The sequence below is a fragment of the Dermacentor andersoni genome, chromosome 10 (genome assembly GCF_023375885.2).
Source record: "Dermacentor andersoni chromosome 10, qqDerAnde1_hic_scaffold, whole genome shotgun sequence".
Classification (NCBI taxonomy): Eukaryota; Metazoa; Arthropoda; class Arachnida; order Ixodida; family Ixodidae; genus Dermacentor; species Dermacentor andersoni.
The window spans coordinates 45,625,527-45,646,179 of record NC_092823.1 but is presented as its reverse complement, the minus strand read 5'-3'; the positions used below and the strand labels follow the sequence as shown (position 1 = coordinate 45,646,179).

General features: G+C 46.9%; 1 protein-coding gene across 2 annotated transcripts in view; it reads left to right on the top strand.

Annotated features, from left to right (window-relative positions):
* LOC126543126 (A disintegrin and metalloproteinase with thrombospondin motifs like) overlaps positions 1-12,368 on the top strand; it is a 53,789-nt gene extending 41,421 nt beyond the window's left edge. For both annotated transcript variants that reach the window (XM_055062252.2, XM_055062251.2), the window contains 4 exons: positions 1,294-1,461; positions 10,579-10,717; positions 10,838-10,966; positions 12,106-12,368. In XM_055062252.2, coding sequence (XP_054918227.1) covers positions 1,294-1,461; positions 10,579-10,717; positions 10,838-10,966; positions 12,106-12,174 — 505 coding nt within the window. In that variant the 3' untranslated portion in view covers positions 12,175-12,368. The remainder of the gene's footprint in view (positions 1-1,293; positions 1,462-10,578; positions 10,718-10,837; positions 10,967-12,105) is intronic.
* Positions 12,369-20,653: the final 8,285 nt, after the last annotated feature.

Genomic DNA, 20,653 nt, shown 5'->3' with positions numbered 1-20,653 from the left:
GTAAGCGAAGCATACGGTTCGCTTTGACTGACGTGGCAGAAATGCTAAAATTTTATTGAATTAACGGGCTCTGCATAATACAATTCATTTTATAATTGTATTTATGCATTGTATGCATACATTCACGGTCGGCATCACGTTCCGCTGCAAAGAGAAGACGCTCCTGGGACGCTTCTTTCTGGCCTGGATGTCCTAGACGCGCCGTGCACGCTTTGAAGTCATTTCGCTCGCGCATGTTTGCGTGCTCCTTCTGCACACGTGGCCAGCACGCTGTTGAGAAGTCAGCTCCAAGCGCTCTCTTCGGGCTTTGGACGATTGTATTGCTTACACTATCACAGCCCAGCACGTGATGTCCACAGCCCAGCACCTGCATTTTTATCGCGTAAGAAAGCAACTACAGCACAGGACATACGTACAAATCGTGAAACGCTGCCGCGGCGGCGCCGGCCTGGATGCGTGGAGGCGAGCGCCAACTGGTGCTGGTGCGAGAAACCCAGCGGTGCGTGCGAGCAAGACCACAGCAGCAGCAGCGCCCGGCAAAGCAGGAGAAGAGGCGAAAAGCTTCATTTTATTAAGGCGTCGTTGTCTGATCGTTTGCTTGTGTGAGTGTTTTAGTGCATTCCTGCGTGCTTGCACGGTAAGGGCGCGGCAAACCCCTTCTGCGCTAGCCGACGCTCACTTCGTCTGCAGCCTCACTTTAGCGGGAGCAACGAGCGATATTTTGGAAACCCAGTGTGAAAATCAGGCACTCACCAATCTGGCTCGCAAATGCGAGCGCAAGCATGCAGCGAGCTGCGCCAATACAATCCAAAGGAAAAAGGAGGGGGGAGCGTTCTCTCGTAGTAGAAAGCGAAACACAATAAATTACAAATTAGTGAACTACACATTCAGTGTACACCTTGTAAACTTTAAAATGCTTATAGACCATATTAAAGGCACCAAAATTTGTATACTAAATGCATTTATTTTACAACTTGCTTGTACAAGTAATGCACTCGGTGGAACAATAAATAACTGAAAGAAGGCTCCGACCATGCAACGACGGTATGATCACGTGAGTCCCAGTTTGTCGACCACCCATAAGGCAACTCCCAAGGCATGATAGCTACACATACTGTATCGGGATATATCAAATAAACTAAAGGCGTGCCGAGGGACAAACTTCGTCATGGTACCATTCGTTCTTTCATCTTGCGGCATTGCCAGAGCTCGTGAAGATACTAAGTTTCGCCAAACTCGGCGCATCCTGCATAGCACCTCAGCTATGTTGGTTTTCTTTCTTTTGTTTTTCAGGCTAGGAGCAACGGATGACGGGTCGCCTCCTGAGCCTCACTATCCCGGTAAACCAGACTCACGGAGGTGCTCAGGTTGGTATGGCTTCATCATGAGCTACATAAAGACGGGTGCGGCGAGCTACCACTACTCAGACTGCAGTCTCCAGCAGATGCGATATTGGGTCAGGTGAGATAAAAAATTTAATTTCCTAATTAGGTACAATCCTTGCTGACATATACGTAATGTTGAGCATTCACGGCTTGATGGAGAATGACTTTTGTGGCTCATATAACCGTTCCACAGCGAATGTTTAATGTTTATGCGACGTCTTCCCAACTTATGCGGAGTGCCGCGCATCGCGCGATTTGTTGTTGTTGTGACATCTACAAACACAAGTTTGTGCCAAAGAGGTTTAGTAAAAATCGCCACGTACCCAATGCATGCCTGCCAACCTGTGAACTTTAAAATTTGTGAATTTCACACAAACTCATCGCTCCCCCAACTCTTTATAAACATGCATCCGACAAATCACCCGGAAAGAAGAAGAGAAAGAGCCAAAGCCAGTCACAGAACACAAAGACGATAGACGGGTATTATACGCAGACGCTACCTGGTACAATGACAGAAAATCCGCAGTGGCTGTGGCCATAAATTTGGCCGAGGACACCGAAGCCACCATTCCGTGCGATTCCATAGAAGAGGCGGAGGAAAGCGCAATAGCACTAGCTTTCAACATAGAAGGGGAGGGAACAATTATCAGTGATTCAGAGAAAGTGATAATTAATTACGCAAGCGGCACAATATCAGGAAGAGCACTTAGACTCCCAAATTCAATAAAAAAAACATGTTAGAAAGTTCTGGAATGTGCCCCGCACATTCAGATCTCCCCGGCAACGAATCTACTGACGCCCTCACCCTAGGAATCGCATACCGGGTTAGAGGAGTACGCGCAGACAAAGATGAAGTGGGCAAAAACCCGGCACAGCCGCTACTCAGCTACAACGAAATCACCCAGCAGTAGAAACTCGGTACATAGAAATTTCCACAAGGACATAAAGCATTACATAAAAACAGTAATGGTTATGGAGGCGATTGAAAACGCAGACGCTTCTAACGCCAGCCTCTATGCACAGAATATATCAGAGATCCACGATCCCCATTGCAACCTCTGCGGTGGCATCACCACAAAATTTGGGAATGCCCCGAGAAAAAACATGCATTAAATATCAAGAACGAAAACAACCGGGAGACAACCATGGCTAGCTCATACCTGAAATCCCAATTGAATATCAACTGTCCGCTGAAGGCTGCGCCGCCTCCGTCCACGCGACCGAGGTCGCCTCCAGTGCATGAGCGAATGGGCGTAACCAACTCCCGCTAATCTTCCGAAATTTTGGAAATAAAATTTGTACTCACTCATTCCTCAGACACGACACGCGAGTAGGAATTGTTTCGACTTACTTTAGTCTGCTCTGGGCACGAACCTGTTGTGCTGGGCCTGCGAATTTTATAACAATCATTTATCTTTAGATAGAGAGCACAACTCGCAAGAAAATGACAAGCAGCACATTGTTTTTGAGATACCAGTGACATTTACGGCGACATTGTTTTTACCTATTTACATAGTACAGAAACATGTCTGACATAGGAGGAAGAGAAAGAAGTTCCCAGAGCTCACTGGTGCTCTGGGCCTCTCACTGTTATGCATTTTAGTACGTTCTTGCTATTTTCGTCAGAGTCATTTTATCAAGGATGAGCAAGAAGATGTACCCACGACCACCTGAACAAGGTCAGTCGCCAACTTCATCGCTCATTTTTGGGCGACGGGCCTTTGGAAGCTCGGACCAGCTCGATTCCTGGGAAAGCTCAACGCCAGAAGCCATGGACTCTGACGGCGAGTACACCGTAGTCATGGGCCGCCGTATGTCTACTGAGGCGACTTCATCGAATCAGAGTGAGCAGGAATCATTCATGGTTTTTTTACGTGCCACTCTCGACGTCACACAGCAGCAACTGCCTCAGCGGGCAGTTTCTAACCGAATATTTTGAAAGTGTGGCCCCTGGGTAAATCAACAAGATCAGGATCAACGTTCGCAACAACATCCTGACATTAGATGTGAAAAATTCTGCAATACTTGAGAAGTTAAGCACCATTCCACAGTTAAGCGCAATCCCCATCCGCTCCTTTATTACTTACTGGAAGGAGACAAGAACTGAAGTGATTTCCGACGTGGACCTTGAAATCAAGCATGCGGACCTCAAGAGTCTTTTGATGTCATCGGTGCGCATTCTTGAGATTCACCGCTTGGTGCACTCCCGATGCATCAAGTTAATATTACTTCTTCGACATTAACAGCGTCTGTCAAAGTGGGCTACGTGATACACTGAGTACGACCATTCGTTTCGAGGCCTATACAGTGCCGGAAATGTCACAAGATAGGACACGTGAGCGCTGTTTGTAGAGGCCAAGCCACCGCTCGCGTTGCGGTGGAGAGCATGATACCACCGACTGTAAGGCGTCCTCATTTAAATGTCCCAACTGTACTGGCTCTCACGAAGCAACTTCAAAGGAATGCCCGAAGATGAAACAAGAAGTTCGTATTCTTCGAAAAATGGCAAGAGACCAATCTTCACGTAAGGAGGCTGCTCAATCTGTTCGCCAAAGTGACCAACGATCGCGACAGAAGCATCACAAAACCATTCCAGGAGAACTACATAGCGTGGCACAGGCACCACGACCACTTCTGCCTGTGCGGGCATCGAGGACGGTAACGGCGCCTACTGATAATTCAAGGTCAACGAGAGCACGCGGCAAACGTTCACCTTCACCGGCTGATACAGACACGGAATGGCAATTGCTGCCATCTAGGCCCACGGCCATGCTAGTGGGCCCTAGTGGTCCTCTGCGCCATGAAGCCAAGAATTATAGGGCCAGTGAAACCGGTGACACTACGGGCAAGCAAGGAGATCAACACAATGAGAAGGAGAGTGTACTGAAAATGCTGAATCACCTGGTAGAATGAATGCGCGTGATTCTCGGTGGTCTCGAGAATCCGGCCGCTAAATGTCTCCTGCAAGTTCTGGCCGTGCTGGAGCCGCTTATCGCAGCTCTTTATATGCTATAAAGCTTTTGTTTGGCGCTTGTGCTGTTTGCGCAGGGGAGGCCCACACACCAGCTTCGTCCTAGCGCCGTTATTTTTAAGTTCCCTTGAATTGGTGACTACAGACTTGATACGGAACCTGATAGTGGCTTCATGGATGACATTTGTGAACGTTTATCATCAGAGTGCTGAACTTGCTTTCACCCTTGCGCATCCCACTATGTCATCATCATCCCTGGTCACGCCTTTATGTCCCCGTTCCCCATCCTCCTGTGCAGAGTAGCAGGCTAGAGCGCCTTAGCTCAGGCCGACCTCTCTGCCTTCTTCCAAATAAATTATATATCTCTCTTGTCTGACATAACCTGTACGAAGCAAACATCACTCTACCGTCCTTCGATCACCTGAAGATGTCTGAAAAGATATTTTTGTAGCCCGACGCGCAAAAATTTTTACGAACCAAATTTGTCGTATAACTTCACGCAGCTTTCTTAAAATAGTTAAATGAGCCCAAATATGAAAACACTGCCAAAGATTCGGGAGAGTTGGCAAGTATGCCAGCCCAAATACCCAGTGGCCCCAGGGGTACAACCTAGTGGCACATACCCAGTAGTTCCAGTGGCCACATACCTATTGACACATACCCAATTTGGCCTCAAAAAGGTTCCTTGAAGAGCCGCAAATACCCAGTGGCACACACCCGTGGGAATGGCCCTCAGTTCCTGATTTCACTACCTCTAGGATCGGCCAAGATTTCTAGACTTCACTTTCTTTGGTGTCGGTCCCCAGTTTGAGATAGCAGGTAGTGACGGGGACGGTCCAGATAGTAGTTACGCAAAGGTCGGTTGAACTAACCGAGAATAGTTCGTATTAAATATTGTTTGCATAAATGCCGCCGCCGCTGCAGTTAAGCGAGCCCTCGAATACTTTTTCAAGCCATCGTCTTTCCGTTGCAGGTTGCGTAGAGAGACGGTGGGAGAGATAAATGCAGCGACGGCAGTGATAGGGGTACGCAGCCCGAAGTTCTTCAGCAGAGAAATTTTGTAATACAAGAAAGAGTATTTGCCATCAACTCAAATTTTGTAGGCTATCTTGTCCCCATTTGTCTCACGCACTGACGTAATTCCTCGCTGCCAACTGCAAGAGCTTGAACCGCCAACGTAAGGGAAGTTTGCACTCCATGGTTGCCAGTACCATGTTCACGGACTGTGGTGTGATGATAGTGTCGTTACCATGGCAAGAAACCACGTGAAACTGCACCACACTGTTTGCCTATACCCTTTAGTGGAAAGCCGCTGTAAGTTATGAGCTTGGAATCCATAAGCTCTTTTTCTCCCAACACCTTCGGCGTCAGGGCTGCTCGTAATGGCGGCCATTGTTCACAGCCTTCCAACCAACGTGGAAGAAAATGAACCGATTCGGAGGCGTTGCTGTCACCGCGGAGCCATTCTTAACGATAGTACGGCTCAATGCATTTGCATGGATGCTCCTGTTTCACGGAATCATTCCATTACTGCCAGGACGAGCAGCGGCGGTAGCAACACGGCAACAACTACTCACCGCACACCATTCAGTCCGACCGGTGCATACTTACAAGCGACTCTAGAGGTTGTCCAAGTAGCTAGAAATGGTCGCCTCGAGCATCGCAGCCATCTACACATATACACGAATTCGCAAGACGCCGTACGCGAACTAGGCAAGAGGGACGCAGGCCCGATGGCAAGCGCCATCCACGAAGAAGCGGCCGTTTTGCGGCACAAAGGAACTGAGCTGCACATTCATTGGACAGCGAGTCACATGGGCGCACGAAGGAATGAGCGAGCGAGTGCTCTCACTCGCAAACTTAGGCACCCCCCTTCTCCTTGTCCCGCCTCCGTTCTAGCCCGATCGGCAGATGTAGACCATGTCGATGCTCACCTGCAGCTTCGACAGCGTAGAAAGCTCGCACTACAAGCGTTTCTGCCCGAAGGCCACGCACCCCTCTCACCTGGGCTTCCACACCGGGAACGCGGCGCAATTCCGCCGTCTGCGCACCTGCAAGGCAGTAACGCCTGCATTGAAATCCCAATGCCTTGACACGTCGCAAGACCCAACCTGTGTGACTTGCGACACGAGTGAGCCAGCCACAGCACACCATATGCTATAGATATGTCCTGACCTATCCTAACTGCGAAGAATTTGCCTTGCTGGGTTACAGAGCTAAGTCTTCAAGCTAAACGACTGCATCCTTTCAAGACTGACCTCTGAACACCCCAAAGCTATATACGACAGCTTGCCGCTCTGTCTAATAAGGAGCGAAACAATTCACCTAATCTAGGCACCTCACAGGAAAAACCACTGACGTTGACTTTGAACATACGTATATTTTTTTTTATTTATTAACGTCTTTCTTTCTATCTCTCTCTCTCTCTCTCTCTCTCTCTCTCACTCCCTCTTGATTATACTGACTGAGATGCACGGTTTGCTAGTGCCACATAAGCATATGGGACTGCGCAACCTCTTTTTCCTTCTTTCGTAGCCTGCGCAGGCAGTTCAGCACAGCAGCGCGAACAACGAAGAGGTTTCGGCAATAATGGGGCGATGTGAGAAACTTGCACAACTTGAACGACACTCACATGAGTGCTGCACATGCACGTGCAAAACGAGGCGACGACCAGGCGAGATTGCTCACAAACCTCGACAAGTGAGAAGAGAAGCTTTAGAATAAATCTGCGTGCACATTTGTCTAAGACAAGTGCGCAGTCTCAGAGGCCTGAAGCTAAAGAGCAGGGGTCGCGCCTCTACTGTGTTTTGTAATTGTAGAATTCTCTTTTACGCCTGTATGTCACGCGGAGTATGTGCCGAGGGGGTCACTCCTTATGTGCTGCTCTTCGCAAAACCTTTTCACACCAACTTTCAAACCTCTTTCATGACAGTGGGTATGCGCGGACATCGTGGCCGCGCCGCTAGATGTCGCAGTGTGTGCAGAGGTATCTTTGGGGCTTCAAGAAATATTAGGGGATGCGTGAAATCTGAAAAGTGTAACCGTGCCGCGCTAACGTTCGCCACTGCCATTCTGTGCTTAAAATCGAATATCTTGTCGGGCCTAAAACTTAACCAAAGATCGGTAGGCCGGTTGGCTTTGGGAGCCCCCGGCAAAACCACGAATGAGGCAGGGCATGGTTAGATGGGTTGGGCCTCGTTTGAAGTCTGAGAAGCGCAGAGCAAAATTCGTTTTGTAGAAATACTCTGCAAAATGGTTGTAAATAAATGCTCTGCTAAGGCGCATAAATTTCTGTACCTGAAAAGCGTGGACACAGAATGCACGAAGAGGTCAAGAAAGTTGGCAACCAGGTGCAGTCTAATCGAAAGTGTAAATAGACTAGTTGGAGTCATCAGAAAGAAAGTCAGAGAAACGCAAACAGTGAAAAGGATGCAAAGGATGCCAACAAGAAAGTGCATGGAGATGGAGAAGGCTGAGAAAAAAGAAATTAGAAGAGAAAGTCGGATAACACGAAGAGAAGTCCCTTGCTATTTGAGGCTTGAGCCGGGTACCTAAGGACAAAAACATACGGGAGCAAATATTCGTAACAGGATGAGGTATATGTATTATGCAGCAAAAACCCGCAGATCGCTCAGCAAATCTTAATAGGATGCGAAGGAATTCATTCAGTGAAACTCGTGAGTAACGCACACCTTTCCGAAGCACATGGATTTAAGCTGGAAGGACGCATCGACCGGTCAGCAGTCGAGATAAGCTAGAAAGGTTTAGTGTATTGGTGAGAAGAAAACCAGCAAAAAGGGGCACGACATTATCCATTGCTGGCATATCTATCGTAGAAAATAGATTGAAAGGTTTCCAGGAAGAGAAAAAGTTTAAGAGATGAATACAAAAATTCACAGTCACTTAAATATCCTTACTTGATTTGAATGCGAAAGCATTATGACTTGTCTAAGTTATCACCATAAATGAAAACTCCACCTTAATACACCTTGCTCTAATTTTTACCAAAATTATTCCACCTTAATCCATCCTAACTTACTTTAGTCCCCCTTAATCCGTTTCAATCAACCTTACTCCAATTTTGGGAGCGGGCAGTCTGGGAGTCTGGGAGTGGCCAGTTTTGGGAATCCGTCCGGCGCCGTGGCTGTTCACCGTAGGTGTACGCAGTGCGAGCCAGGTCCAGCGACGGAAACGGGACGTCTTCACTTCGTCACGTGGATTTTCTTGCCATCCGAGGTTAATGCCGGACGCTGGCCGGATTTTCCGCTTCATGGGACATATAAGGCTTTCGTCTTGAAATGCTAGAATGAAAAGTATGTATAGCATGTCTGAATAACTCAAGCAGACTAGGTAAATATTTCCCACCACCCCATTTCAAAAGGAATGCCAATAAGTCATCATCATCGTGGGTGCGAGATTGGAGCACGGCAGCAATACCCAGCGACACATACCCGTGGGAATGGCCTGTGGGATCGCCTGAATGTTACGCGTTTCGGCTATCATACATTTCAGGGTTTCGCAGTCATCATAGGTGAGGAAGCGCAAGCGTTGGCCACCGCGTCGCGCATCACAGGCTTAACGGATAGCGTTTACCATTATGGCCTTGGGAACGCCGTTGCGGTGCCTCGCTCGGCGTGTCGCTGGGAATCCGGCTTCACTCGTGCATGCTTAGAAAGTGTGCCAGCACCTGAACGTCGCAGAAGGGTGTTATAGATTGAACTAGAACGTTGTAAAACATCATTTACACTGAAATGTCATGGAGGAAGAAGGACCTCAGACTCCCAAGTGACTGGGCGAGCTCGAAATCGGGAACCAAAGCGCCTATCCCGCACCGCAGTTATCTCTGAAACGTTTGCGTTACACACTAGTAAACATCCTGCGAGCTTTTTGATTGCGGAAGCGTCAAATGGCTCGTTGAGGGAGAAGTCCGGCGCATGTCACGTGTAGCAGAAAGTGGAAGGTAAATTCCCACTGGCTCCCACGTCACTAGCGCGCGTCGACGTCGCCTCGACGCAGAAGAGCGGGCGAAAGAGAACACATACTGCCGCCTTAGCGCGCGAGGTGTTGCGCGAGGGGAGAGGGCACCGCCGCGACGCCACGTCACCCTCGCTCTCGCAAGCCTGTGTTATCCGCATGTTCATTGTCAGCGCAAGCTGTCGCCTGCGTTCTAACTGCGCCTCGCTAAGGCCAAGTGAAAACGCACCAGGTGTGTCAACGCGCTCGCTTGCCGGCGAGAAGCACCACTCAGCGGCTTTCAATTAGACATTAATGCTTTCGATTCCCGACTGATCAGAAGTGCTTAGGTGCCGTCGGTTTTTTGTTGTTGTTGTTGTTGTTCCGGTAGTGTGACGCGAGTAGTGACGACAAAGGACAAGAAATACAGCCAACAATGCGAGTTAGCAACCTAACGTTTCTCTTAGTGAACTTGTGCACAGAAAACAGCAGTGCGCAAGGCTGGCGAATCTCACCTCACTGGGGAAGTTCCCCCTCTAATTTTCTACGTAATCATAGTGCATACGGCAATAACCTTTTACAGCAGCTCGATCGTGTTGATAATGCAAGCCGCAGCGCCTTTGGACGAGTAGCAACTTACGCGAACGAGGGTCACGGCAATACAGTGATTTTTTTTTTTCTGTCACTCATGCAATGGCTCCCTGTATGAAAAACGCCCACAGCTTACCTAGTATTCTTGTTGCATCAATGACGCAAAGTTTGTTCAGCCATATTTAAATACAAAGCACAACCTGTTCTCTCAAATAAAAAAAAAAAATCCGGAGTTTTACGTGCAAGGATCGGGCTCTCACTGCGAGCCACGCTTAGTGTGGGGCGCTGAATTGATTTCCGCCACCTCCTGTTCTCTCAGGTGCACCCATTGCATAGTACACGAACGTATTAAAATTTCACCTCCAACGAAATGCGACCGTCGTGTCCGGAATTCAACCAGTGGCCTGGTCACAGCGGCACAACGCTACAGACATTAGGTGACCAAGGCGGGTTCTCTATCCCTAGGTAATCCGTTTCCTGAAATGTCCGAAAGAACCTTCATGTACCGCAGGCGCGTCTTCTACCCAACGATAAATTAATAATTAGGCTGCTAACGCGCGAAAAGCAAAATAATGCACGCGTGAGGATATTATTAGCCGAAAGTTAAATCATGCAACGCAAGTGGTAGCTCTTTTCTAAAGTTGTCATACATGTATCTGTATTTTTTTTTTCTTAAAGCCGTGTGGGACCTTCATGCTGGCGAGTGAACGCTAAAAAGATATACAATGTAACGAAAAAATATCCTGGCATGGTGATGACGCCAGAAGTTTATTGCCAGAGGTTATTTCCTAATGAACAGAATGTTACCGCTGACCCGGTAAGAACTTCTGAAAATTTTGTACTTCTACAAATCCCGCCTCTAAAATATTTAGCTTTGGTGAAATTCTCGAGCTGATTTCAATAGTGAATTTCAATATTTTTTTTTTCTGATTATTAGGGTGAATGGTTCAAGGCCACGTGCATGGTGCGTTGCTTGTACAATCCAAGCGGTGAAGTGATCCACACGGGGCATACCAAGTACAAAGACGTATACGCGCTGGAACATACGCCTTGCGGAGAAGAGAAGGTAATTTTTGCCATTCAGTTCCAGTCAAGCCGTATCTCCATATTACACATGCGTGTGTGTTGGGGGGTAGAGGGGAGGGAGGACTGAGAGGGAGTGAAGGATTGAGTGAGTGAATGATTGATTGAGTGAGCAGGCCGATGTTAAAGTTTTACTGATATCTTTCGATTGCGCCAACACGAAGAATTCTGCGCTCCCTGCTAGACACGTTCATAAACCATAGTGTTTTATTATATTTGTTATTATGAGCCGCACTATCATATTATACTTCCCACTTGCTGTCCCTGTTCCACCGTTAGGTTCTTTAGTGGTTCGTATTGCAGCCTAATTCAAAAGTTCAGCGCATGCATACAACGTAGGCATGCTCGCGCTTGTTTAGCATCGCCATAGGTAAGACCATATGTGCTATCTAGGCGAGATGTTGCCTCCTTCTATCTAGCTGGTTACGCGGGGCACGTTCACGTGGTACTATTGCGGTGAGTATAAACACAGCCATTAGAAATAATGAAAGAACTTTAAAAACTTCTCATTCAGCTAGATGCGTTCGCAGTGATCGCATTTACGCAGACTTCAATTAAAACGTCTACGCAGCTGTGAAAGGGCGACGATGCAGTTCTTGAGTTCCGCGGCACAATTTATTCATGTCGGCTACTGCGTCCAAAAAGAAAAAAAAAGAAAATTAAAATTACACGCGAATGGTGCCTTCTGCACCGTGAAAAATGTATCTTGACAGTTGTTGGAAAGCACCGGCCAAACATTGGTTCTGCTTTACGTATCTAAGGCGACAAAAAGCGTTGCAAACAGCTCCGTGGCAGGGCCACACTTCTACTAATAAAGTGAACCCAAACACAAATAAGGTCCGAAAAATAGTTTCTTCTCACCAGTGCATCTAAGGAACACATTACTTTCTTTGCACATTTATAGGAAAAATAAACATCAGTCGGCAATATTTACGGAAATGCTAAGCGTTGCGGGGTTTTTTTTTTCTTTTCCTTTTTTACGTTACTGGCACTAAAAGCTGTGTCCGAAATAACGAATGTTGAATGTGTGACCATGAGAAAAATTACGCTTCACTAGAGCATATATAGTGATTCATTATTTAGCATGTCTTATTGCCGTTTTAAATATATATCCCTTTTCAGGCGTGTATACAAGGCTTCTGTACAGAGAAGCCACAGAAGAAGCCCCCAGAATCAGAGAGAGGACAATGATGTGTTCAATTCCAACCAGTTCTATAATTCGCTCAAATTGAGATAACACATAATAACGAATACTTGAAAAATGCTGCCATCGTTTTATTTTTTCACAAATGTTGTCCGGCTAATACTGTCACTTAATCGGTGCAGTAACTTTTGCTCTTGGTCATTAAAAACCAAATCAATGAATAAATAAAGTTAAAATTTGATACGGTGAGGGTCTTCTCTTTTATTTTGCTTGCAGTAGCCAGTTACCCGCAAGAAAAAGTTAATAAAAGTTAGTCTGTAAATCATTACATCCTTGCATTTATAACAACGCCTCATTGCTATTTCAGTTTGTTAGTTCTGTTTTACATATCGTGACACGTGTACATTGCAGTCCTCAATTAACGGGAACAACAAAGCGTGCGGATGTCCACACTCTAGCTGCAACGAAGGCCTTGGTTTTCCTGACTGGAGGCTCCTGAAGCTACTTGTAACATTACCTCCCCTATTTTCTTTTGCGCACCAGTTCCTCGCTAAATGAGCTTGTGATCAATCAGTTTAAACTCGACAGAAGATGGCATATGTGATATTATTTTATGAATAATAGCTCATGGCCTATCGCCTAGGTTCAATAAGCCCGCAATACCATCGTATCTTAAGGACGCTGCACTTCAAGTACACAACTAAAACGCTACTGCGCTTCCAGAATTGTTGGTGACGTTCACCAGACAACACTGTTGTGCCGGGTGTAAGTAGCTACCACGTCCTAGCAAACATAAGATGACGGAAACCCTACTCGGAATAAAAAGAGCACAACGAAAACAAGAACGAATAGTTCCCAGGCCACAAAATTGCGTAGAGACCGTCCACCATGACTGCCAATGTAAGCGAATAGCTGAACGCATCTGGAGAGCTCTTCTCTTTATTAAAGGAGTGATACGTACGCTTCAAGGCTTATATTTGTAGCAGTGAGAATATTTAGGTTGCGTTTGTTGTTTCACTGCGTAATCCTGCAGAGAACAGAGCCGTTAAGTATACTCTGTCTCACAATACATTGTCAGCGAAGGGGAGGATGCGGTGCATATAAGCCAATCAGGAGCGATATAATGCGAAGGCTTTCTGTTCCTCCGCCGTGGAGCAAACATTTGTAACCTATAGCCTCTGAGACCTAGCAGCGCTGGTATGTAGACTCCACCGGCTGCTGATGGAGTCCAAAAACATCCAGCACCCCGTGCACAGCCTTAGTTACTTAAGAGCCATTTTTCACGTCTTTTCAACCACTACACGAAGTTGTCATAAGTGCAAGAAAGAAGAACGGAACCAGAAAGCTCCGTTGCCATAGCGCGTAGTTCGGCCACTTCGCCCGTCCAGCTGAGCTATCGTTGCTGCCGCTGTGTTCCTTGTTATCGCTGGGCGATTCCAGCAAACCACGTCACAATTGGTGTACGTTCATGGTACACCTAGAGACTTCGAACTTCAAAACAGTACTCTGCCATCCATTCACGTCATGACAAAAGACCCACCACCGTGTCCAACGGTTCCTATGCCTGCCGTGGCCAGCTCGAGTTCATTGCGTCAGCGCGACCCTGTCATTTTCAGCAGGATAGCCGACCATGACGTGGAGGACTGGCCTGCCTCCTACGAAAGGGTGAGAAACCACAGCAAGTGCGACGAGGCTCCAAAAATGAACAATGCCATATTCTATCTGAGCGACACTGCCAACTTGTGGAACCGCAACAACGAACCTGACCCATCGACTTAGGTGGTGTTCAACACGAGCTTCATAGAGCTGTCCGGGTGGCCTGCTGAGGCAAGCTTAGGGCCGAGCAACGTTTTCGAGAACGAGCGCAGCAGAGTGGTGATACATGCGAGAGTTATATCGAGGATGTCATGGATGTCCGCAAGCGTGTCAATGCGACAATGCCGGAAGGCGACAAAATCACGCATATCTTAAAGGAGGTTCATAACAATGTCTTTTAGATGCTGTTGGCAAAGAACCCCAGCACAGTGTCTGAAGTAGTGACCCTCTGCCAGTGCTCTGCCAGTGCTCTGCCAAGCGCAATTCATTAGTAAGCTCTTTCTCTAGCTTTACTGTTACCGCCTTTGACCCTTCGCTGATGACGCAGATTAAGCAATTTGTTCGCGAAGAGGTGGCCCGCCAAATTTCATTGGTGCCTCTGACACCAGACGTCCTCCTCTTCGTTGACGCCCCCGCTGTAGCACGCATTCCAGGAACAAGTCACTAAGTGCATTCCCATTCTCTCTCACAGCGCTCCTGCTGCAACAATCAGCTATGCGCAGCCTGCGACGGTGCCCGCATCGCCCACCCGTGCAGCGTTCCATGCACCAACGCAAACATCACCACCTCCCGCCCGATTAGTGCCACAGCATCCCCACGTGCAGGACCCATGGCGTGCACCAGACAACTGGCTGATTGTTACTCCTGCAGGATTGTTGGTCATGTGGCTCGTTTCTGCCACCGCCGGATGCCACCTACTGCTCGCTTCTGACAACCAACTTTCTACTACCCACCAAGAAAGTTTCAACGCCCTGCATCAACGCATCCACCTTTCGATTCTATGAGCCCATCGGACGAATCAGCTTTCGCCAGTCGTCGACCGCCTTCCCCTCGCCACCACTCCAAATGGCGTGTCAGAAAGAGGAAGGAACACAACCTCGGCAGTCAGTAAAGGCATGATCGCTTAAAAGAATATCCCACCCCAAGATGACGTCGCGAAAACAGAGGGATAAAGCAAAAGAAAATCGACACAAAGTTCCCCTTCAATGACGACGCGGGCTGTGCACGGTGGGTTGGCCGTCGCACATGAGGCGTCGGCTTACCACTAATCCCCAGGAAAACTAATCAAAGCAGTTCGGAGGCGAGAACTGCTTGTCCTGTGAAATCTTCAAGGCCTACGACTTCTCCTCGTAACGTGATTGATGTGATCTGGAAAGGAGCACAGACACATACCACTTGCAGGCACAGGAGCCGCACTTGTCGTAATGCACGCCGCCTCTGCCACAGACATCAGAAAGTGATGACGTCGCTTTCAGGTCTGTCACTGTGCACACAATAGGTCATTAGGAGCGGGCACAACCCGAGTCGTCGTTGAAGAAGATGTAATTTAATATCAAGCATTTCTTGGACAACATTTGACACTTTGACAATATCTATTTATCAGTGGCGTAGCCAGAAATTTCGTTCGGGGGGGGGGCTAACGTTGCAGCTCGGCCTCCTCCTAAGAGGAAACATTAGGTCGGATGCTCTTATCGAAATACATGTAGAAGGAGAATTGGTTTTTCTCTGCAACCACTGCACCAAATTTGATGAGGTTTGTTGCATTTAAAAAAAAAACTTAAATTCTAGTCACTGTTTGTTTCGAATTTTCGATTTAGGTAGTCAATATTTTATTGAAAAGTGGCAAAATCGAAAATTTTCAGGAAACGAAACAATGCAGTTTACAACTCTGTATATCAGCAATGAAAATTGATATCACAATTCTGTGATTTGCACATAACAGGACATCTACAGCGGACAAAGTTGATATGTTACACATGAGTCTAAAAAAATGAAGTCTTATGGAAATACGGCTTTTGCAGAACCCTTGTACATAACATAACCAATTCACGTAAGATACAAATAGACATATCGAATTTGTCCGCTTTGAATGGTGCAATGGATGCTGTTTACAGAAGCGGGATATCTGTTCTTGATGCAGAGCTATTAATTTGTAAACTTCGTTTTCTATTTTTTTCGAAGTTTCGAATTTTTCAAAATATTTTAAACAAAGTTCAGGCCCTAAATCGAAATTCCGCTTCCAACAGACACTAGAATTTAACTTACTCTCTGAAATGCGACAAATTTCATTAAAAGCGATTCAGGAGTTATCTCAGAAAAGCGTTTCTACGTTTTACATGTATCTGAATAGGCCACGTCGGAGTTCGGCCCGAGCTAAAGCTTCCTCTTAAACAATTTGCCTATGGATCAAATACATGAATAATAACTGCATTATCATTGCCAAAGATGCTGCAAACGAATTCTTGAACGCTACGCACTGTCAATACAAGTAAAATATGTATTCTTTTTATAAAATATTATACTCGTATGTGCCAAAAATTGTACCCAGCATAACTGGTGTCAATGCTTCCATGTTTTTCGTCTATTTAATAAGTAAAGAAAATATCACACGAACTTTAGAACTACATCAGTTCGAAACCACCAAAGCATTCCATGCCGCTGATATGAAAAATGTAAAGGCCATGAAATGAACAAGTTGAGGACAAATATGTTAATGAAACTTTGTCATTCAAGATCCTTGTTTACATTCTTGTACATATGCAACGGCCAGTGAAAAATCTCAATGACGCTGTCATTTGTTCCAATGTATTACGCAGGAGCAGCTGTCACCGGTCGTGTATCGTGAGTAATTGCACCGAAATTATAGTCGCAACAGAGAGCACGTATAAAAAGCAGGAGTTTTGCAGAATATACGAGGGTGAGTCAAATGAAAGTGAGCCAGTGCGAATATATGAAAAATGGGGTACTTTGTTTAAAAGTAGCCTTCATTTTCATTCAGACATTTGTCCCATTGACAAACGAGTCGCGTAATTCCCGTCTCATAGAGTTGCTTGGGTTGCTGCTTCAAAACGTCTGCAACTGACATTCACGTCATCGTCCGAGCCGAATCTGGCTCCCTTGGGCTGTTTTTTCGGTTGCCCAAAAATGGGGAAGTCGCAAGGCGACAGGTCTCAGCTGTCTGGCGGATGTTGCCGCGTTCCCCGCTTGAACTTTGCCAGTTTTGTATTAACCACATCAGCGACGTAGGGACGGGCATTGTCGTGGAACAAGATGACCCCATTCGTCAATTTGTCACGTAGTTTGTTCTTGATTGCGACACGCAGCCGATCCGGCGTTTAGCAATATCGGAAACAATTGATAGTCTCTCAAGATTTAGCAAATTCTATCAGTAATGGCCCCTGACAATCGAAAAATAAAAGTCAACAATACCTGTCCGGCGGAAATGACGGCCTTTGCTTTCTTTTGGGGTGGTGAATTCAAATGTTTCCATTATAAGATTTGCTGTCGTGATTCAGGCTCGTAGTAGTGGCGTGATGATTCGTCTCCGATCACAATTGCAGACAAGAAATCGTCACCCTTATTGTCATACCGGATCAGATGAGTGAAGGCAGCGCCGAACATCTCCGCATTCTGGCGGTGGTCCAAAATCTTGGGCATCCATTGCGCATACAAGAGCCGATAGCCGAAATGTTCATGAATTACGGCGTGAACGGTGACGGTGAACCGAACCGTGAGCGATGTTCACACGCTCTGGCAGTTCATCGATGCTTATCCTCCGTTCTTGTGTCATCAGCTCATCAACCTTTGCAATTTTGTTAGGTACCCGCCGTGGTTGCTCAGTGGCTATGGTGTTGGGCTGCTGAGCGCGAGGTCGCGGGATCGAATCCCGGCCACGGCGGCCGCATTTCGATGGGGGCGAAATGCAAAAACACCCGTGTGCTTAGATTTAGGTGCACGTTAAAGAACCCCAGGTGGTCAAAATTTCCGGAGTCCCCCACTACGGCGTGCCTCATAATCAGAAGGTGGTTTTGGCACGTAAAACCCCATAATCTAATCTAATCTAATCTAATCTAATTTTGTTAGGTGTGATTGCACGATGGCTTTGGCCCGGTCTGGGATCGTCTTTGCAACTTTCACGTCCTTCTTCGAACCGTTTGTTCTAACGCTTCACAGTGGCCAATGAAATGCAATGTTCGACGTACACGGCAGCCATACGGTGACTTAATTTCTTTTTGGGAAACACCTTCAGCTGTAAAAACCCTCACGGCACTACGCTGCTCAACTTCTGGAGCGTCAATTACGTCACGCAACCATGTTCATCCCAGTGTATGAGAGCGTTAAAGAACATTTATCCTCAAACCTGCGTGTCACTTTTGTAAATCACAGATGCCTGTGTGCTACGCGCAGGCCTTGCAGATAATGAACAGAACCATAATTGCGCGGGGTGGGTAGGCTCACTTTCATTTGATTGCCCTCGTACATTACAAATGCGAAGATACAATGGAATATACAAATGCGAAGACACAGCTTGATAACGGGCAAAAAAAGTGCCACTGGAAACATAGTTCACTGCACGTATACACAAAACATACGTATAAGTCTCCAATAAATCTACGTATCTCAGAAAGAGTCACGCTATATAATGGGTCAAACAAGGCAAATAAACATGTTACGCAATCACAGATTCACAGAATCCTAGATCCCGCCCCCATTCCATCCACTCCCCCCGATGTATTGTGCGCGACCGAAGGCGGCGCGCTTGCTCCTCACTTTTCTCCCTTGCGCACCCAAGACTGAGCCACCATCGTCAGCTCACCCATTCCCCCTCACCCCCCACATGCTTTCACTCGCACATACAGCATGCGGTGCACGGTCACGATGTTGTCGCCCTTAGAATTTATGCGGAACATGAGGGCGACGGCGACGGCAGGAATGCGCCTAGAGCCTCCATATAATTGCTATTGCAATAATATAATAAGAGTATCCGCAGCTGAAGCGTCCCATGGCCCATTACTTTCCGCAAAATAAGTAACAAAATAGAACTTTCACCACGCGACAATTCGCTGCGCCTCAACGTTTTTTTTTTTTTCTTTTGTGGGGCGGGGGCACCATAATGAACATAAAAACGCGAAGGAAAGTATGTTAATTACAATCGAATGCCTACTTTGGGCAACTAATGTGGCTATTAAAGGAATATCGAAGAAAACACAAGACGCTTGGTCCACCAAGAACCATGCGCATACTGCTCGGTATCCTACACCGGCGAGGCAAGACATTCTGGAGAGGTTGCGCTCAAGCGAACGCGGTGCAATCCGTCGTCTCCACAGTGATGGCGGCGAGCGACCATTGTTTCTTTTTCTCGTCTGCTAGCCAGAAAGCGTCTAAATCTGCCAGACGAAAATGCACTCGGCCAGAGAAAACCGAATGTGCACCGAAGTGCGCCGCGCGGTGGTCGGGGCAACACGAGAAAAACGCATGCGCTCTGGCTGGCTCTCGCAGCCCGCGGGCAGGGGAGCGAGAACAAAAAAATTGAAGGGGATCAATGTGTCCTCGCGATTAAAAGTCAAAGTAGAAAAAATAAATAAGAACGTAGTTACCTTGGCTGGCTTTAGTGCCTTCACTGGATGCTTTGGCGCAGGTGAAAAATATGTTATTTTTTTATGTGACATGACAGCAAGAATGAAACACCACAACGCTTCGTCCCATCGGGCCTCGCTGCGGGCTTTGTATAACTTGTCGGATAGTGTGTTGATTTGGCTTGTCTCGTTGTATGGCCCGATGTGTTACATTGGAAAAGTTAATGCACCTTTGGCGTCAAATATTTATGGGAACATTAAACTTACAAAATTCCGCAATTGAAAATCTAAAGCACACGTTTGAAATATCAATGCACCTTTCACATCAAAAGTTTATGAGAAATTTATACCCATAAAGTTTCGGAATTGACATCCACGCGCTCCGTAGATACCATGATAGAGTGTAGATTCCGTGGCCTCCGCGAGATGCCGCGCCAGCCCGTTCGCTATCAAAAGGTCCTTGAAATTTTGTGCTCGGATGGGGCTGCTAGCGTTATGTGACTCCCGGTGCATGGGCGTTGCCGCGAAATCCAGCCCCAGTTAGCAATTTTCGCGTGAAATGGCTTTTCGAGCGTGAAAAAGACGTTCTAGACAAAATCCAGAATGATTTCCGGCGCCGGGGCTTGCTTTGATCGGCGGTGAATGGACAGCACGAAAAAATTTTGGGGGGGGGCTGAAGCCCCATAAGCCCCCCCCCCCCTGGCTACGCCCCTGCTATTTATATATAGCCACCCACGTCTTGGTGATCTCATGGTTGTTTCGTTAACTCGGTATGTACCAAAACAGGCATAGTCTGAGAAGAGTATATGACGAAAATAAAGGATAGGTCATGACATGCGTGTCATATACGTGCTGAAACAGCCGCCTACGTCTTGGTGCTCTCATGGTCGTTTCGTTAACTTGGTGTGCACCGCAATTGCCATACTATGACAAGAGAGTATGAAGAACATAAATGATAGGTCATGACACGAATATCTTGGCATATTTATCATGTAGGTCATGAAACAGCCGCTTGTATACGTTTGTGAGATTTAGGTGCACGTTAAAGAACCCCAGGTGGTCGAAATTTCCGGAGTCCTCCACTACGGCGTGCCTCATAATCAGAAAGTGGTTTTGGCACGTAAAACCCCCCAATTTAACGTTTGTAAGTAGTGACATGAGGAGAACAAATGCTTGGGCGTTGGTGTCCATAAGACGAATATGCGCTGGTTGCAGGGAGAACAACTGCGCTATGTGACGAGGGTGCCAACGCGGGCTTGCTGGTTAGTGGTACTGAATTGACATTAAGTGTAATGAAACATCAGGACAGGGACATACGAAAGAACGACAGAAACACAGCGCTTACTTTCAACAT